The 18,909-nt window shown below is 50.0% G+C and overlaps 1 protein-coding gene across 4 annotated transcripts in view; it reads right to left on the bottom strand.

The window, feature by feature from the left end:
- Window positions 1-819: 819 nt before the first annotated feature.
- Window positions 820-18,909, bottom strand: part of BCL6 (BCL6 transcription repressor) — an 18,329-nt gene continuing 239 nt past the window's right edge. The window contains exons 2-10 of one of the 4 annotated variants that reach the window (XM_021536835.4): window positions 10,421-10,459; window positions 9,251-9,418; window positions 7,964-8,185; window positions 6,828-7,811; window positions 6,042-6,223; window positions 4,787-5,014; window positions 3,576-3,706; window positions 3,014-3,151; window positions 820-2,141 (exon numbers count right to left, since the gene is read on the bottom strand). In XM_021536835.4, the coding sequence (XP_021392510.1) occupies window positions 1,998-2,141; window positions 3,014-3,151; window positions 3,576-3,706; window positions 4,787-5,014; window positions 6,042-6,223; window positions 6,828-7,811; window positions 7,964-8,185; window positions 9,251-9,411 (2,190 nt within the window). In that variant the 5' untranslated portion in view covers window positions 9,412-9,418; window positions 10,421-10,459 and the 3' untranslated portion in view covers window positions 820-1,997. The other 3 variants (XM_021536836.3, XM_085587806.1, XM_085587807.1) reach the window with 3 other exon arrangements.

Genomic DNA, 18,909 nt, shown 5'->3' with positions numbered 1-18,909 from the left:
ATCCATGAATTGACTAAACTCAAAATGAAACTCAGACCCCACCCCGGGCCATGCTGAGCTGTGGCCGGGCTCCACACCAGCGCTGGTTCCAGCCAGTCCAGTCTGTGTAATTCAGAGAAACTTTTTGCCTGAGGTTTTTTGGTTTCCAGCAGAGCAGCACAGGGCTCGGGCACCCAGAGCTTCTCGCAGCATAGCACAGCCACCCAAACAGGGCAGAGCAGCTCCTCTCCCCACCAGGGCGAGCCCAGGGGTTCCCTCAGGCTGGGCTATCTCAGCTCTGACCCAAAGCCAGCATGCAATGGCTGGAAACAGAGATGCTCTTGGCCAGTGAGGGCCTGGATGGGCTTACAGACCCTGATGCCCTGGATCATCCCCCAGGACAGGCAGAACAGCAGCCCCCCCAGCCCAGGCTCTGAGAAGAGCAGCAGGCAGTCATCTTCCCTGAGCAATTCTGGCAAGTGCACTGGATTCCAGGAAATATAAATAACTGCTCAGCCATCTGGAACTGGCCCTGGGCTGGTTAGCAAAGGTTTCTCCCAGGCTCTGCCCTGTTCCTGCTGGCTACTCGGTGCCAATGCAGAAAGTAGCAAGGGGGTGGCACAGTCCCCACCAGGATCCAGAGCAAACTCGAGTCTTGCTCCAGCCAGAGACCACCTTCACTCAAGGCTGAAAGAGGCCCTGCCTTCAATACAGGGCCAGAGCCACAGAGCCAAGAGTTCACACCAGGACTCGGGATGCTCAGCCCCTTCCCCAGGCACCAGCCAGGCTTCAAGGTGCTTAAGGAGGAAGACAGGCAAGAACAGACCTCTCACTCCATCATACATCACTTTTCTTCATTTTATTCTTTTATTTGTACAGCTATATTTTACAGAACGCATTAATGCAGTTTAGACACAGCCCAAACCCTGTCTCCCGAGATTGTTTATAACACAAGCATGTAAAGTAAGACAAAAAAAAAAATCCAAAACAAAAAAAATGAAACATTCCCCCACTTAAGAGTTCCACCAAAACTCCTTTTGCAACATCAGGCTGTACCTTGAAAAAACTGAGCTCAATATAGTCCATACACTGAAAACTTCCATTGAAAAGAAAGGCACCGTGCGAAACCACATTTTACATATATACAGACTGAGAACTAGAACAAAAAAATTACACTTTATTATTATTTTAAATTCCTTCTGCAGCTTTGTTGGTTTAATACACACTGTTTTGTAAATTGTAAACCTTCACTTGCAAAAAAATACAAATACACTGATGCATTTAGACAAAATATTTTCTTACTTGTACAGATGCAATACTTTAAAATATCTCCTTAAGTGCTCTATCATAATAAAGATTCTCAGAGTGGCTTCTGCCTGCAGAGTCCAACTGAGCCTTTAATGCATTTTATATATTTTTAATATAGCTTTTTTAAAGGTCTATATATATTTATTTTATATATATATTTATATATTTATATCTATATATATTTACAACTCTGCCATAGATTCCTTCACCTTTGGTTAAAAAAGTTAAAGCCCTCTCTTTAATAGCATACTTTCTCTTTAAAAGAACACACATTTTGCATACAAAAGAAAAAAATCTGTTCCCATGAATCAACATTACATTCCTCATCTTCAAACGGCAAAGGCTGTGAAGGTTAGACTCCAGAGTTTATCAACACTCCACTGCACAGACATTTAAAATGACTATTTTAAATTTTATGTTTTATATACAGTAAGATCTGAATATTTTTTCTTTTTGTTTCACATAACTGGGAAAAAGAAAACCCGTGTATTTGTAATTTTTTTTTTTTTAATTTCTAATGTTTTTCCACCTATCTGTACTATGGGTTTAGAGGCACTCCATCATGTGATGAATATTTTTTTCTCTCTTTTTTTTTTTTTTTTTTTTTTTTTTTTTTTGTATTCCTCTCTTAAAGTGTTGCAAGTATCCTTTGGACAGCTTCTCCCTGCCATGCCCTCCAAGCCGACCTCCTCCTGGGAAATCCTGTGCCTTCAGCAGGCCTTGGGGAGCTCCGGAGGCACCTCGCTGCCCGAGATGCGGTACTGCACCTTGGTGTTGGTGATGGCCCCGTGCTTCTGCCGCAGGTGGAGCCGCAGCTGGCTTTTGTGGCGGAAATGCAGGTTGCACTTCTCACACTGTGGGGCGACAGGCAAAGAGGGAGGGTGTCAAATGCCATGTCTTCCCCTCAGGGCACGCTCCACCAGCAGCCCCAGGACACTGCACCCACTATACAGCTGGACGAGGGAAAAGTGGGAACATGGTGGGAGGAGCAGCACCTGGGGCACCCCATCCCAGGCTTTCAGCAGCATATATTGGGATGCACAAAGGGCAAAGTCCCTCAGGACATGACTCTGGCTCTGACAGACACAGCATCAAGCTCCATATCTAGGTGATCAAAACAGCTACGGAGTTATTTCTGGAGCTGCTTTTGACCTCTGCCAAGCTGGATGGCTCCAGGATGTTTGCATGTCAACCCCCTTCTTGGATTCCCTTTCTAGCAGATGGTGAAAGCCAGGAAAGCCCCAGCAAAGAGCTGGGAGCCCACAGGGCTGCAAGCAAGGCAGGGCAGACTGCTTGCTGGGTGCGATTATCACTATCAGAGGGGAGCTCAGGCCAGGCTGTCTGCTCCTCTCCCCATCCCCACACACTACAGGCAGCTGTAATTTAAGCCACAGCTATTTGAAGAAGTGTGACCTTCTTCCAGATGGAGTGGAAGAAAAGAGCAACTAAGATGTACCCAGCTTGGGCTGCATGTCAGTATTTCCAATACAGCCACGCCTGAAAAAATACCACATCAGCATCAGCTAATGCCTGGGAGGGAAATGGGGCACGAGAAGCAGGGATGTGACCTTGGTGCAGGGCCTCATGAGGCTGGCAAAGGGAGTTAGGATGCTGCAACCAGCCTGTGCAAAATGCCCTTTTGTCTTCACAGCCCCTCAGGCTTAGCAGCATTGTCCCCCAGCCCAAGCTGAGATTCTCCACCACCAAAAAAAGCAGGGCCACTCACATGATACGGTTTCTCTCCTGTGTGGATTCGAAGGTGACTTTTGAGGGTCTGCAGGTGCCGGAAGCGTGTGCCGCAGATCTCACAGGGGTACGGCTTCTCCCCGGTGTGAATGAGCACGTGAGCACGGAGGTGGGCCACCTGCAGAGAGCAGCTCTGGGTCAGAAACAGCCCCAGGGAGGATGGCATCCCACTGGGAGCAGGGGTAATCCTTGGGAATGGGGTTCTGCCCAGACTGCTTTTATGATCTGTTGAGTTATAGCTGGGAGTCAGGGCCATGTCTGAGTTTTGTCTCTTCCTTAAGACAAAACTGAGCAGAATAGCAACAACCAGCCATCAGGCTTCCTTGCTAAGCCAAACTGTCCCGCTTGGACCTTAAGGTCCCTATTGATCCCACAACACCATGGGAAGAGCTGCCCAAGACAGCAAGTTGGCCCATCATCACCCTCCTCCCTGCCATGAGGCATCACACCAGTCTTGGTGGTGAAGATCTGCCAGTCTTGGGCAGAAGATTTAACCACATCCCGCCTCCCCAGGCACTGCGGGTCCCAGAGGCTACACGCACCTGGACAAATCTGGCCCCACAGGTCTCACACTTGTAGGGTTTCTCCCCAGAGTGGATGCGTGTGTGGGTTTTCAGGTTGGCTGGTCGGTTGAACTGTGCCCCGCAGATGTTGCAGCGGTACGGCTTCTCTCCTGCAGAGCCCAAAAGAAAGGGTGAGGGATTAGCTACAGTTGTGCTCAGCACCCAGGATCCATGGTGCTCCCCAGAGGTCAGTCCCTTCAGGTGCCATACCCCATGGCATGAAGCACAAGCCCTGACTCCTGTCCCTTTTGGAGATGGCTGTGGACAAGCAGCATTGGGCAGGGTGTCGACAGGGAAGGGTGAGCTCAGGAGGCAGCTTTTGTCTTTTGGATTGGGAGCTGCAGCCTTCAGGGCAAGAGAGGATGTCAGGCAGCCCTGCCAGCAAGGATTAACAGCATCGCTCCTCCTGACCCTGTGACAGCAGTTGGCACCTGCATCTCCCTACAAGCTGTCAATAGGCACCCTTGAACAGTGCCCTGGTACTTGTGTTGTCTCAGTCCCCTGCACAGCCCTCCTAGAGCTCAGCTGGGACTGTAGGAATTTGGGTCTAATTCAGTGCAGCAGCAGAGAGCTGTCAGCCCAGACTTTGCTTCCCCAGCTTGTGACCTGGCTATTGACATGTTAAGCATTAAAAGTATGAAATAAAATAAGCCCTAGGTTTGTCAGCAAATTACTAAACCCTTAATATCCTCTTCCTTTCTCAGCTCTCATTGTGCTGATTCACAGAGTCCATCCATTCATGGATTTTCCCATCAGCAGAGTTTATGCCAAGCTAGATGTGACCTGGATTTCCAGGATGTAAAAATAAATCTCAGACTTCTCCCTAAATGTTCTTCTATTTCTTTTTTTTTGGCTTAAGTCTACCACAAAGTTACCTGGAGGCCATGCATTTGCTCCCAGTTATGAATTTTGCACAACACCTTTAAAAACAGTGGTGGCCAGTGCTTTACAGCAAAGGAGGTCGAGTTCCACCCCTGCTGCAAGGGCAGGTATTTCCCCCATTCCCAGATTTGGTGCTCTGTCCAAGGGCTCCCTGGCAGTGCTAAGTAAAGCACCTTGCTCTTCCCATCAGGGACAGCTTGTGACACAGAGTAAAGGATGATGCAACAGGCATAAACCCAGCCATAAACACCCACATGCTCCCCCAACCCACAGCCTCCCCAGAGCTGTCGCCATAGCCAACGCTGTACCTGTGTGGACGGTTTTGTGGCTGGCGAGGTTCCCCTTGTAGCGAAAGGAGGCCTGGCAGCGGTCACACTTGTAGGGCTTGTCACTGTGGACTTGCAGAGAATGTCTCTTGAGAGAGGCCTCCTCAGAGAACCGGCAGTCACACTCGTTGCAGAAGAAGGCTCCGTTCTCTGGGAGGGCAGAGAGAGGAGCAATCAGATGGTCAGTGCATGGGTCACTTTCTTGATAGGCTGTGGGATGGATTTGGGAGGGAGGAGAGGGACAGTCAGAGCAAGTGTTGGAACCAGCAGCCAAGTACAGCTGTTCACGTTCAGCTGTACTTGCACTGTGCTGTTACCTCCTGGCCTTGTGCACACAGCAACAACATGCATGGCTTGAGAGCAAAGTCACCACAAGCTCTAGTTTAAAGCTTTCTCTCTCCTTTAGTGACACACAGGCTGCTTACAAGATGCCAGGCTACCACCTGGACATCTTCCAGAGAGGGAAGGCACTCAAGATATCAAGCATTCTCTGAAGGTTGCTCAGCTCTGGACCAACTCCTGCACCTTCAGGGGTCTTTTAACCTTTACAGGTACAGAGGTCTGCCTTGAGCTTAGGAAGATGATCATCACCCAAATCACAAGGCAGGCTCCCCCAGCAGGATGATGCCCAACTCTTAAACGTTGTGTTGAGTGTTACCACAGTGAGGTTCCCTTCTTGGATCTCTGCCCACACTACAGGTGGCAATGCTGCATTCCCCCTTCCTGAGCTACAGGCAGATGAGTGCCCAGATACCTGTCTTTGGGCTTGTGGGGTTTTGTAACAAGATTGCAAGCCTCATTATCTGCATTTCCCCAGATGTGCACACTGGGCTCCCTGATAACAAAAATATCATGACGGATGCATGAGACATGCCAGCTTGCCCAATCCCCATTATGGGTCATTACATCTGTCAGGCTTGTTCTGCTGTGGTTCTGGTGGGGTGGGGTGCACTTGTTTCCTGTCCTTACCTGCCATATTTGCAGCAGGTGACTACCTCCCTGCACAAGGTATCTGGATGGTGCTGGGGAAGGGGAGGAAGGCAGCAATTCCTATGTGCATGTGTGCCTCATATGCATGCAGAGAGCTGGGCAGACAGTTAAGAGGGGGCTGTGGGATCCACCAGCATCTGGGACAGGTCTGACTGTGTTTGGTCACAGGGCAGTCAGTGATGGGTCCCTACATTGCACAGCCCCCTAATTGCTGGTTGAAAAAGACAACCAAGGATGCAAGACTCACCGCAGCTGGAGTCAGAGTATTCAGACTGGGTTTCCCCCATCTCTTCTCCAAAGTTTGAGCCAGGGGTATGAAGGCACATCTCAGTATGTTGTGGGGACTGGCAGCCACAGGAGCTGCACTTCGATGAATGCATGTACAGTGGGGACTGCCCTTCGCTGCTCCGAGGGGACCCATCCCGGGACCTGTGGAAGGAGGAACATAGACAGCTGTGAGAAGGCCCTTGCTGTGCTCGAGATACCGAGGGTGTTTGCACCCCTCCCAACACAAGGGACAGACACGTTTTATGGGGACATCTTTGTGGTGAGCTGCACAGCACAGCCCTGATCAACAACAGACCCTTAAGCTTCAAACCTCCAGATGTCCATCATCAAATGACCTCAAATGTCTTTAGGAACATCCAGGTCCACAGGATGGCATATTGTTCTCTGATACTTTGGCCATTCCAATGCTTACAGCCAACAAAAAACTTGAGGCATAGAGAGTCTGGTGGAAACAGGCCAGGCAAATCCAGGCTCCAGAAATCATCCAGAGCTGCCAAAGTTACCCAGGGATTCACAACCCAACGTTCCCAGTTCCTCTGCCAGTCCACACTGGCTCCAGTGCTGTGGGGACAGTGGGCACTCAATGTCACCGGCAGCCCTCTACCAAATGCCTGGGATTCCATCTGCTCATGACTGGACTTCCCAGTCCAATGCTACAGATATTTCACACTTCAAAACCCCTACCAGCAATGCAGGAAGTCCTGTTTCTCAGGGAGGGGAGCATAGGGGGTGGAAATCTTCTCACCTGTTAACAATATTGTTGAGTCTGCTCGCTTGTGGAATTGTAGAGTCTTCACCATTCACACTTATCTTGGTGGGGGATTGCACATTGAGATGCTCTGGCTCCATGGACTGCTGGCAAGTGGACATGGGCACATAGGTGCGAGGAGAGAGGGTTCCCATCTCGTTCTGGTCAGTGCTGTCTTGCTTGGTGTTCTGGTTGAGAGAGTTGAGGACAATAAACTTGTACTTCTTCCAGTTGCAGGCTTTGGGGTCTGTGGGGCTCTTGGTGAAGAGGGAGCTGGAGTTCTGACCGATGCGGGCGTTCTTGCTGCTGCTGGACTCAGTTGGTGAGTTGGGCTGGCAGTCTGATTTCTGCGGGCTCTGAGGGCTGATGAGTCCCTTGCGGTCCAGGGGTGTGTTGGTGGGCTCAAAGTGCTGGCTGATCTCGTCCTCTGAAGAGGTCCGCTCCTCCTCTTTGGCCACTTTATCACAAGGGAAGTAGGGATTGTTCCGGACTGATGGAATGACAGGTTTGGGCCCAGAAGCCACGCTGTAGTGCATGTCACTCCTGGCTTCTTCAGCAGCACCTTCCTTTGGAGCATAGATGGTAGCATGGCACATGTTGGCAGAGATGTCGGTAATGGTTCTCACGTACTCAGTGGGGATTGTCCTGGAGCTGTCGCACGGCAGGATCCTCTCCTTGGGGAAGGCACCTGCCCTTGAGAGTTCAGAGAGAGGCATCCTCATCTCCCGCAACTCATCATCCACTAGGAAGCTATTTAGAGGGAGAGGGCTGTATCCATGGTAGGAAATGGGGGATCCAGACAAACTGTTGATCAAGCCAGGTGCAAAGGCCCTCCCATTGCAGAGGGACCCGTTTTGAAGAGGCATGCCGTTCTCTGAGACATCTCTGCTCCGATAAGCCATCACCTCTGGGTGGCCCAGCATCCGTCCAGCCAAAAACTCCTCCCTCGGGGTCTTCACAGCAGACACCATCTCTGCTTCGCTGGAATTGGGGAAAACAAAGTAATTGTTCAGGAGGGAGACAAAGTCATTTTCAGCCGTTAAAAGATACATTTGCAGATACTTTGTCAGTTTTTCCCCTGCTCACCCAAACACACAGTCCCAGGCTCTTCAAAGCTCACCAACTGCACTCACCTAGACTTGACAAACCTTCGGCAGGTGTCAACCACATGCTCCATCTGCAGGTAGAGTGCTGTGGCCATCACAGCCATGATATTGTTCTCCCTCAAGTTCAGGCGGGAGGTGTACATGAAGTCCAAGAGGATGCAAAACCCCTCAGGGTTAATTTCAGGATCCAGGTTGATAACATTCAAGTTGCACTTGAGCTGGTCAGTGAAAATGCTGTAGAAGAGGCCACTGCAGAGGGGAGAAGTAGAGAGGACAAGTGTTATGACAATTCAAAGGGAAAAAAAAAAAAGAATTTGTATGAAATCCCTGAGAACAGAGGGGGTTCTTGAATGGGAAGGGAGGAGGAGAAGGCAATTATAAAATTCCCTGGGCTTCCCCCTTATTATCAAGCTTGGTTTCTCAGCTTAGTAAGCACCTTCTGCACTGCACTTTTCCCAACTGGAACAGCCTGCTTTTAGATCTCACCTGCTCAACAACTCCTCACTATCTCCATTTAGTAATTCCCCAGCTTTTTTGGTTTTTTTTCATTGTTGTTCTTACCACCATGCCCCTCCCACTATGACTCATTTCTTTCAGAAGCCTCTTGGGGCATCACATAGTTCTAAACCAGAAAACCAAAAAAAAGGAGAAATGTTGGCAAAACATTTTTGAGACACTTTAATAATCAAAGCTTGGCATTCTGAAATCTCTACACCATGTCAGCAAGAGAACCTGGAATGCATTTGCTGTAATTCAATAGTGGGATATTAATTAGCATTAATTGGGAAGCAACTCCAGCAATCTTAGGAGCTGGAAAGGGATTTCAGACCCCATCAGGCTTTAAAAAAAAAAATAAAATTAAATGAATAAACTAAGGTGGGTGCAGCCAGCAGTCTGGGAGCCAGGGAGGAATAGTTCTAAAAATAGCATTGGCAGGGGATACTTCTATCACAGAAGACTCACTCACCCTAGTGAACATCCAGCCCTCCCTCTCCTCTCCTATGTCCCTGTGGCACATTTGTGCTTTGCCTTCAGGGATGTGCCTCACAGCTGCTGTGCTCCTGTTGGTCTCCATGGGCTGTGTGTGGGCAGATATGGGTACACAAAGAGTGAGGTGAGGACAGCACACTGGAGGGAAGTGGTTTCAGCTTTAATCCCATTACAGGTACAAATTTCTTGGCAGTCCCTTTCAGTTCTATTTCTCTGCCTCTGATTCCCTTGACTCCCACGAGCCCCCACAGGACTGCAGCAGTGATTCTGGAGGCCAAAGGCTGAAGGAGCAAGGAGGGAGGCAGGGAAGGACCCTGTTCTCACCTGCAGGCCATCAGGACTGTTTTGTGGGCTCTAAACTGCTCCCGGTTCACGATGATGACAACATCGGTCAAGATATCGCGGCTTCTAAGGCGGTTGAGATTGAGGAGGACGTCGCTGGCGTGGCGGGTGAACTGGATGCAGCTGTCTGCCGGCGAGGCCATCTTGAGTCTGTGAGACAAGCATCAGAGGGACATGAGAATGGAGAACAACCAGGCAAGTACCCTAAACCTGGGGAAGAGATGGCTGCTGCTCTGGGACATGCTCAGATGGCCAATTGCTCCTGGTAGAGGCAGCACCAGCTCCTTGGTCCCAAGGTAAACAGTCCTGCATCACACTGAGCTTTTGCCAGGCTGCCTAGTGAGGTTCCTGGTCTCCTGATAGCGAGACCTGGCATGTCTCATCCCATCCATCAAGCTGGTGGGTGAAGGCAATCAGACCCTCCTGATGATTAGCCAACCATCTCCTCTTTCTCCCTGCCTCACCCATGGCAACCCCACCCCAGTCCACTCCACCCACTCAGGTTTATCTCCATAATGTTTCCAACATTAGAAGCTTCCAGCCTTCCAAACTCCCTCAGGAGCCATCCTCCTCACCTGTGTGATGTCTGGCTGTAAATCCAGCCACAGGAATCAAAACAAGCCTTAAGGTCCCAACTGAAGTTGAATGATTTCAACATCTGGAAAATCCAGCCCACATGGAATACCAACCCTCACCCAGGAAACTACTTTCCTGCTCCCAAGTGGTGGTCACTCTGGAGAAGACCTGCCCACAGTTTCCCAATTAACTGGTGAGGAATAGAACTCCTCCAACCTGCTGGGCTGCTACCCACACCACAGTCATGGGCAAAGTTTGGGTTAGTCGAGGAACATGAAGCCTTCTCTCAACACACCACCTGTTGACACAGCTCAGAGGCATCCTCCCAAGCAGTACCCAGGATGGCCCATGTCTCCCTGAGGTTTGGGATGGAATGTGTGTCTCTGGTGTTAAATTCTTCAATGATCAACCCCCTTCCATAATCCTGACTCCTCCTTTCCCAGTGGCATGTGAACATACAATAGTTTCTATACAGCAGCTGCTCTCTCAAAAACAAATTCCAGCTGGATCTAATGAAACATTGCATTAAGGAAAAGGGGAGACAGAAGAAAAAACACAAAATTTAAATTTACATACCCAATGCCTCAATTCACAGTCCAAAAGTTTCTTTTAAACCTACAAATAAATCACAAGAAAACAAACACCACATTAGCTGGTAATTATGAATTGGCCATGGCAGGTCACAAGACTGCTATTTTGCTCGAGTATCAGTTGGATAAAAGCTGGAGATAACAAGCCTTCTACTCTCCAGTAAGGTTAACATTTGTTTCTTCCGGTACAGTACGTTCTTATCACAATCACAGCCTTTGAGAATCCAATCATAGCTTCTTCCACACCCTCTAGCCCAAACCATGGGCGTATGCCAAGGAGATTTTCATTTCCATGACTCAGGAACTTAAAGGCAGGTGGGGAAGGGAAGTCAAGCGAGAATTTTCTCACTACTTCTTTCGGAGATAGCTCTTCCCCTGTCAAGACTGAATTCCTGTCCAGTGCCACATTCAAGATCCGTGCCATACTCCCAGCACCTTGTTAACAGGTATGATGTACACACAAACATCTGCTGCCACTCTACTGAGAAACCCACATGCTCCAGCCAATGGTGAAAACGCCCTGGGATGGGATTGCTCAACAGATCTGGGATGATATAGGTGTCAAGTACCAACGTGACTTGGCCAGGACTGCATAGGAAGCCAGTGGTAGAGACAATAAGGATGCAGAACAAATACCCATTCCCCTTGCTGCTGCCAAAGCCTTCCCTTAAACCACAAGCTGTGTCTCCAGGCACTGGTTTCACCTAGCAATGTAGCTGGGACAGAACAGCAAGGAAACCCAGGAGTCAATTGCCTTCTACAACTCATACTAATCCTCCAAAATGCACTTAAAACAAACCAAATTGAATTGGCACCAATGCAGGAAGAAGGTCCTCAGAGAGTTGCCTCAGCAGGTAACAGCACAATGAATAAGTGAGCCAACAAACCCCAAGACCTTCATTGCAAGTATTTTGTGGACCAACCCCTAAACTGTTAAGACTGCAGGAAGCCAAATAATCCCTGTGAGACAAGGGATCGTCAAGCATTTCCTCCCCTCTCTCTTGCAGGAGATGTGCAGGTCTGCAGCGCAAGATCCCCTCCCATCCCCAGAGCCACTGGGTTGAAGAGATGAGATTTAAGGCAAGGTATCATGCACAAAACCTTACAGCTTATTCCAGCCATTGAACACAAATCTTCAGAGCTGCTCTGAGCCCGGCCAGCTTAAAACTTTATGCACATACAAAAAGTGACTCATTTCCCAAATACTGCAGACTCTGACCTTTCCATACAAGCTCACTGCCAGCCACTCACTACTGCCAATTGCAAGCCAAGCGACCCGCAGCACTCTGCAAGGAGCCCAGCCTACATCCCTATGCCCACATGTGTGTGCTTGGGGCAGCTCAGTATCAGCCACAGTGGCAGACATACTCTGCCAGGCTCTGGGGAGTCACCTCAGTGTCACAGAGGTGAGGAGGTGACCCACTTGTAAACCAAAAAAGTAACAAACAGCCAGATGAACTCTGTACCCCTGAGCATCATGCGAGAAGCTGCTACTGTCGCCAAATCCCCTTATCCAGAGCAAGGGCACAGCACTGCCAGGGGGACACCCAGCTTCTCTCCCAGAGCTGGACCCCAGCACAGCCCCCTTCCCCACCCTTCCAAATTATCCCTCCCAGCACAGTGCTGCTGCAACATCCACAGCCCCAGGAGCTGGGCAGGTGCATCCCAAGCAGCTCCTGGCTGCAGGATGTGGGCATGCAAAGGGAAAGGGACTTTCCTTCCTCTCACTGTGCTGAGCTGGATTAACCCTGCCCCTTCCAGCTCCCACACAGCACTAGCTCTGTACCCTAGCACGGGAGGATACTCAGATGAGAGACCAGAGAGAATGGGGTGGCGACAAGGACCAGAGACCAGTGATGGGAGCAGAAAAAAACACTGCAGTCAATCATGGTCTTTGCTATCTAAACCCCCCTAAAATCCCATGAGGCTCCTCCAGGCTCAGCTGGGGCCCGAGCATCATCTCACACCGCACCCCCCCCTCCCCTCCAGCCTTCCTGTCCAGTACCTTGCAGGTGGGGGCTCTCTGGCAGCACTCGAGGCTGTGTGCCAGGGCTGGCTGTGCCTGCAGAGGAAGGTCTGGAATAGGCACAGTGCCCATTTTGGGGGTGGCCACACGGGACAGTCACTGCTGTTGCCTTCCAGGAAGGCAATGGGTCTGCCCCAGTGGTTCAGGGAACAGCCCTTCCCTGCCGGCACCTCCCCGAGAAAACCCATTCCTGGAAAGGAGCCAGAGCTGGCTCTGCCTTCCCTGCAGCTCTGTGAGCACAGGGAGGTTGCACCTTCGTGTGGGGGCACCTCTTTCAGCTCAACCCCATGCAAAGGGGAGACCCTCTTTGCTCACTTACCCTAGGGCAGAGGGGAGAAGCAGGGACTTCCAATCCATTTTTCTGCCATGCCTCTCCATTGATCTACTCTCCCAGTTAGAGGGAATCCCTTCTTATTCATCCTCCTCCCACTCTGTGCACAGGGGGTAGCTCCTTGCTCCCCTATCCTTCTTTGCATGGTGATACCCCGTGATCTTAACCCTTCTCCCACCCCCAGTCGCACAGGCAGGGAGAAGGGCATCGAACACTCCCCTTCCCTGGGCCCCAATCTCCTACCCCTCCAGAGCCTGCAGCGCCGACTCACTCGCATCACCTTAGAGGGGTGGCTGGGTGAAGTCTTCCTTCCCCACAGGCTCATCCCACACAGTGTTCTGAAACTGCCCGCCCAGGGGAAACTCCATCCTGCCCTCCTCCTCCCCAGTAGGGTCCCAGCCCCATGGGAACATCCCTGCTGCCTGCCAGGGCATGCTGCCAGCTGCCTCTCCACCCTACCAAGGAATGCCTGGTTTCTCCTGAACAGGGATCAGGGGGACAACCAAGAAATTGAGGTGGTGTGTGGGTGGCTCCCTCAGCAAAGCCATGAGTGCTACAGGACAGGCCATGGTGAAGAAGATGCTTTTGGCTGTGGGTATGTGACTGCCCAGCTCAGCTTTCTGATACCATGCAATCCAGGGGCACCAAGTGTCCTTTAGTTGTCACAGCAATTTTATTAGTTTAGTAGCTTCTGGTCAGTGTCTAGGCCAAAACGTGGCTGGGTTAATAATAACCCAGAAGAGACTGAGAGAAGTCCACAGCGTCAGCACAGATCAAAAGCAGCATCACCAGTGCAAGCCCTGTCGTATTTTCCACCGTACCCTTCCGTGAGCAGATCGCACTCGCTCTATCGAGCGGTCTCAATCTGATCCAATTTCCTGCCAGCAAACAAATGTTTCTAGGAAATGCAATGCATTATCTGGACGGGTTTATTATCAGCATTTGGAACCAGGAAAGCTGCATATTTTCTCGAGCGCCGCAGGGAACTTTATAGTTCATACTTCAAAAGAGGGTTTAAAGGATTGCCCTTGAAAGCTGGCCCAGCTCAAGTCTCACATTGTTTTGGTCTTTGCAGAAAAAAATGCAGAGGAGGGAGGGGGTAAGCATGCTAAAACTGCCTCCAATGTTTTCTTACTAAAGAGGACTCCCCTGCCCTCTCCGGAGCCAAGCTCTGGCTGTGAGGCAGAGGCAGTGCGTGCCCTTGGGAAGCAAGGAGTCGAGCCTTCCTCAGCATTTCCAATGACCCTAAGCAATCTGGCACATTAATTTTTCAAGGGAAGGCAGGAGCCATGTGTCCTGGCTGAAATCTAGGGAGCTACTCCAGAGAACAGAAGATGGACTCCGTGCCCTGCCAACACGAAACCCTGTGCCGAGATGCCGACGCGAGAGCAGGGTGCAGCTGGAGTCGGGTGTCCCCAGCAGCTGAGCTGGATCCCTGGCCCCACTGGGCTCCAAAGAGGTGTCTGATCATCCCTACCCTGCACTGGGACAGAAAATTACCAGCTGGCACCTGACCCTCCCTGTCTCTGTACTCCTGGGGCTGAGGGTGGCACAGCTCCTTCTGGCAGTAAGGGACTGCTCTGGCATCCCGCCTGGATGGGATGAGACACATGCACAGCTTGGGGTGCCTTGGCTAGGGCAGAGACACCCCCTTGTCCCTGTATTTAGCCAAACAGATTTAAGAAGGTGAATTTCAAAGAGTACCTAGTCCTACAGGACACCTTCTTCAGGACGCATTCAGAACCCCCCGTCCTGCAGCGTGCTTGTCTCAAGCTCTCTCCTCCATAAAAAGGGGTCCGACATGCCCCATGGATACCCAGCATACAGCCCAAAGGCAGCAAGTGACCAGGAGAAAGAGGGAAAGGAAAACAATACAGATCAAAGTTTCCTATCCCTCTCCCAAACGCCTCTAAATTCTGTCTCTGGTTTAGACGGGAAGCTCCTCTGAGATTACTGGGGTTTTAAAGCAGTCCTGAAGACTACACACTTGCTCCAGTTTAGGGGTGTGTGTCTTTTGGCTGCCACCATCCTGCAGTGATGCTAACACATAAGATCTAGCTTGGATTTTAAAAAGGAAAAGAAAAAAAAAAAAAAAAAAAAAAAAAAAAAAAAGGCAAAAGGAGGACTACATTTGCAGCCTAAATTTGCAGTCTGAAGGAGCTTACTGGTCAGATGCTGACTTTTGGATACTGATCTAACCAAACTGCAAACTGTGAACTCCTGAGGTTTGCCAATGCCTGCTGTAAACATGGAAACCAAGTGTCACTTTTTGCCAAACAGAAGAATGGTTTAAAAATAGATCTAGAGAAGAATACAGGCACTCAGCATACAAGGCTCCCGTTTATAGACTCCCATGCTACTATAAAATGGAGCAAGAGGTTATGAGCACACAGGCAACCTTCCACCAAATTTAGATTTTACCAACTTCTCAGAAAAATGAAAACAACATTTCAGGCTCCAGCTGAACCAGTAAAAACTCTTTGAGTGAAATTCCCAGCCCAGGTATTACAGTATACAGACTAAGCCAGGCATGAAACTGTTCTTAACATCATAAATATATGAAGGTACATAAGTTCCACACTGAGAAATGCACCTACTGATTAGAGCTTAATTCTATTCATCCATAGGCTTTGTAAAAAGTTTTTATTTTTCACGGAGAAATAAAGTGAAAGGACAGTCCTACCACATAGGACTGGCACACAAAGTTTCACCACCTGTACTTGATGGGGTTTTGAGGATAACATTACTGTTTACTAAGGAAAAAAATGTGCTGCAAACCCAAACACTATTCCTGCAAAATCATATTGGGCTGCTGCAGTTGGACACTGAAAGCTTTCCCTGCCCAAGGAAAAAAAAGAAATAAAAGAAATAAAAGAAAACAGAAAAAAACATAGCTTTACAATACATCCTAAATTAGGCAAAAATTCAAGGGCAGATTAACACCACAACTCGGAAAGATTTTCACATGTGATTTCATGACCAGACCCAGAGAGAACTCCATATGGAAATGTCAGTGACTTTAATAAGCACTCGGTTGTTTCCAATTAGACTCCTTAAGTAAGTTCAGTGGCATCCAGAGTTTCCTCTGCCACCTTCCTCCAAGCTGGCAAGCATTTTTTTTTTCTTTTTTTAACGAGCAGTTAATAAACACGTTCCCACTCTCCCGAGGCTGCCGGCCCCGCCAGCCCGCGGAGCGGCGGGAGGTGACACTAGATGGCACCAACTCGCTTCGCTGCAGGAGCAATTTTTCCCCTTGGAAAATAAAACACCCCAACCAAACCTGGAAAACATATAATTTTGTCGATGTAATTCTGTTTCTTTTAAAACGCATCTGAGCAACATTATTTTTATGAGCTTTTCCAGCCTTGTTTTGAAAAACTTAATGTTTCTGTTAGGTTTATTTTTGTGCCATCCGACAGCCGGCTGAAACCTCCCTGCACTGCAAACAGGGATGTCTAAAAAGTGTCACAAAGCTTTTTGACAGATTTTTTTTTTGCTTTGTTTTTTGGGGTGGGATTTGTAAGAATCACTTCTCATTCCAACTTCTTCCTTCACAATAATAACTAACCAGTTAACCTCCACTTCCTCTCCCAATATTGACTCAGACAGTCAAAACTGAGGGGGATTGGAAATTGGAATTGAAATGTCTCTCAAGAGATCTTTGATCTGCTTTGCCAATCAAAATTGAACACCAAGAGATGAACTCTTTTCTTACTGGAACAATATAATAATCCATTTTTCTGGAAAATTTCTAGATACCCTCTGAATATTTTAATGGCTTCACGGGCTATTATGTTATGTTTCACGGGGCAAAATGCTTGCCATCTATAATGCAAGTTTTTAAACCTGCAATCCTACCCTTAGGAGAAAATAACAGAGTCTCTGGTTCTGCTTCTCTGTGCATATATAAACAGAGGATTCCCCTAAAATATTTTTAGAGCAATTTTTGAACTGTAACCCACTCAAGGACTGGGGGAAAGAGCTTGTATTTGTTCCTAAAGCTCTCATCCTCTAAATTCTTGAAACAGTACAGCAAATAATAATTTTTAAAGCATTTAAATGCTCAGGAGAGGAATCAATAAGATTCCCAGATCGAACAAGGGCCTGATCGCAAACCTGGCCCTGCAGACACTTCCACGGGCACAAGCAGCAATTTGGCCCAAGACAGAGATGTCAGACCAATGTCTGAGCCGCATCCATCTGTCCCCAGCCTCCCTTTGCACTGATCCTGCGCCTACTGAAGTCAGTGGAAAAAACTAACCGGGGACGGGTTTGTTTTTGTTGATTTTGACTCATGATTTTAAGCCCAGATTTGCCTCTTCCCTGGAAGTGCAACAGGGGGGTCAAAGGCAGCTTTTTAGGCACATCTGAGAGGCTGCCGCGGATTTTTCTAAGCAAACGCCTTGCTTTCTGTTTCTCTCCTTCCCAAGAGGCGATTTCATAACATTTCATATTGTGACTTTGCAAACTACAGGCGGGGGGAACGGCGGGGGTGGGGGGGGAGGGGGCGGCCGGGAGAGGTCGCTGCTGTCCGACCACGAAAGTTTTCATAACAAAGTTGGGCTTTTTCGGATTTGTTTTGCCTTTTATTTTTAAGGGGGGGGGGGGGGGGGGGGAGGGGGAGCTTAAAAAAAAAAAAAGTTAAAAAAAATATATACGCACACAAGATCACGCACCTCATAAAAAACTATAAAAAAATCCCCAACAAACCCAAACAAACAGCGCTCTCTCTGCCCCGTCCGCTCGCGGCGGTTTCGGGGCCGCAGAGCGCGGGGGCTGCGCGGCTCCCCGCGGCCGCTCGCTCCAGGAATAGCGTGTGGCCGGGGGCCAGCCCCGCGGCTGCCGCCGGCAGATTTACGAGCGCCTGTCCCCGCGCCAAGTCCGCCGCGGTAGTAAACACAGGGGAAGGGCTGCGCTGGGGGCAGCGGGGGGCTCCGCACACATCGCGCCCCGGACCCCGTCCCTTGCATCCCTCGCACGGCTGCGCTCCGCTTCCCCCGCCCGCCGCCTTCCTCCCGGCGGGGTCCGCCCGCTCCTCCCCACGGGTGGTAGCGGTGCTGTTGTTATTATTATTTGCAGCCCTAATCGTGATATTGAGAGTCGCTGCGTACACTTTTGCCCCTTCCCGAGTTTTGCATCGCGGCTGGGCTCCCGGCCGGCAGCCGCCCCGCACGCACCATCGAGGCGAGCGCGGTCCCCGCCGCCCCGGGCCGGCGCTCCGCCGTGCTCCGGGGCCGGCAGCCGGCGGCGGCCGAGCCTCCCCGCGGGCTCCCCCCTTCCCCGGGCAGGGAAATGCCGCAAGTCTTCTCCATCACCGCCCGCTCTTAGCCCGGGGCTTGACAGATCACGGCGCAGCCCCGCCACAGGTTGCAAAACGCACCAGCCCTTTCGCGGTTGCGCCGGGGACGGAATAACAATAATAATGCTTTAATAACTGAAACGGAGAGAAATGGGGGCTGGCGCGGAAAGGCCGGTGCCCGGTGCCGCCGAGCCTCGCTCCGCGGCGGCTTCGTGCGGCGGCGAAACGACAACAGCGACACAACACGCACACACCAAAAACAAAAAAAAACCCAAACAAAAAAAAAAAAGAGAAAAAAAATTAAAAAAAAAAAAAGGGCAAAGAAAAATAACACACCCCGACCGAATGATCCAGCCATTGAGAGCGGACCCCGAGTCACGCCACAAGCCCGGCGGCAGCCAGCGCTCGCCGCCGTCCTGCGCCCGCGGAGCGGCTGCAGGTGCAGAGAGGAGCCGCCGCCGTCCCCCCCGTCCCCACCCGGCCGTCACGCGTGCGGGAAAACCAATAATCCCAGATAACCGATAATCCCCGGGAGAGGACGGCGAGGGGAGACACTCCCACCCACCCCGCTCCCCTCCCCTTATACACGCTCCCAACGTTAAAGACATGCAGGCACCCCTATTTCCATTTTTTTTTTTCTCGCCTGACAGCGGGCAAGGGGAAAGGGGGGGATGTATATGTGAAATAAATAAATAAATAAGGCAGGGGAAAAAATTAAATTGAGGTTATAATATAATAGTATTAAAAAAAAAATAAAGGGCACCTGCAGCGGGAAAGAGGGGAGGTGGGGGGGAAGGAATGAGAAGGGAGAGGAAAAAA

This window comes from Lonchura striata, chromosome 9, assembly GCF_050655825.1.
Source record: "Lonchura striata isolate lonStrDom1 chromosome 9, ASM5065582v1, whole genome shotgun sequence".
In the NCBI taxonomy this organism is placed as follows: domain Eukaryota; kingdom Metazoa; phylum Chordata; class Aves; order Passeriformes; family Estrildidae; genus Lonchura; species Lonchura striata.
This window is presented reverse-complemented; position numbering and strand designations above follow the sequence as displayed.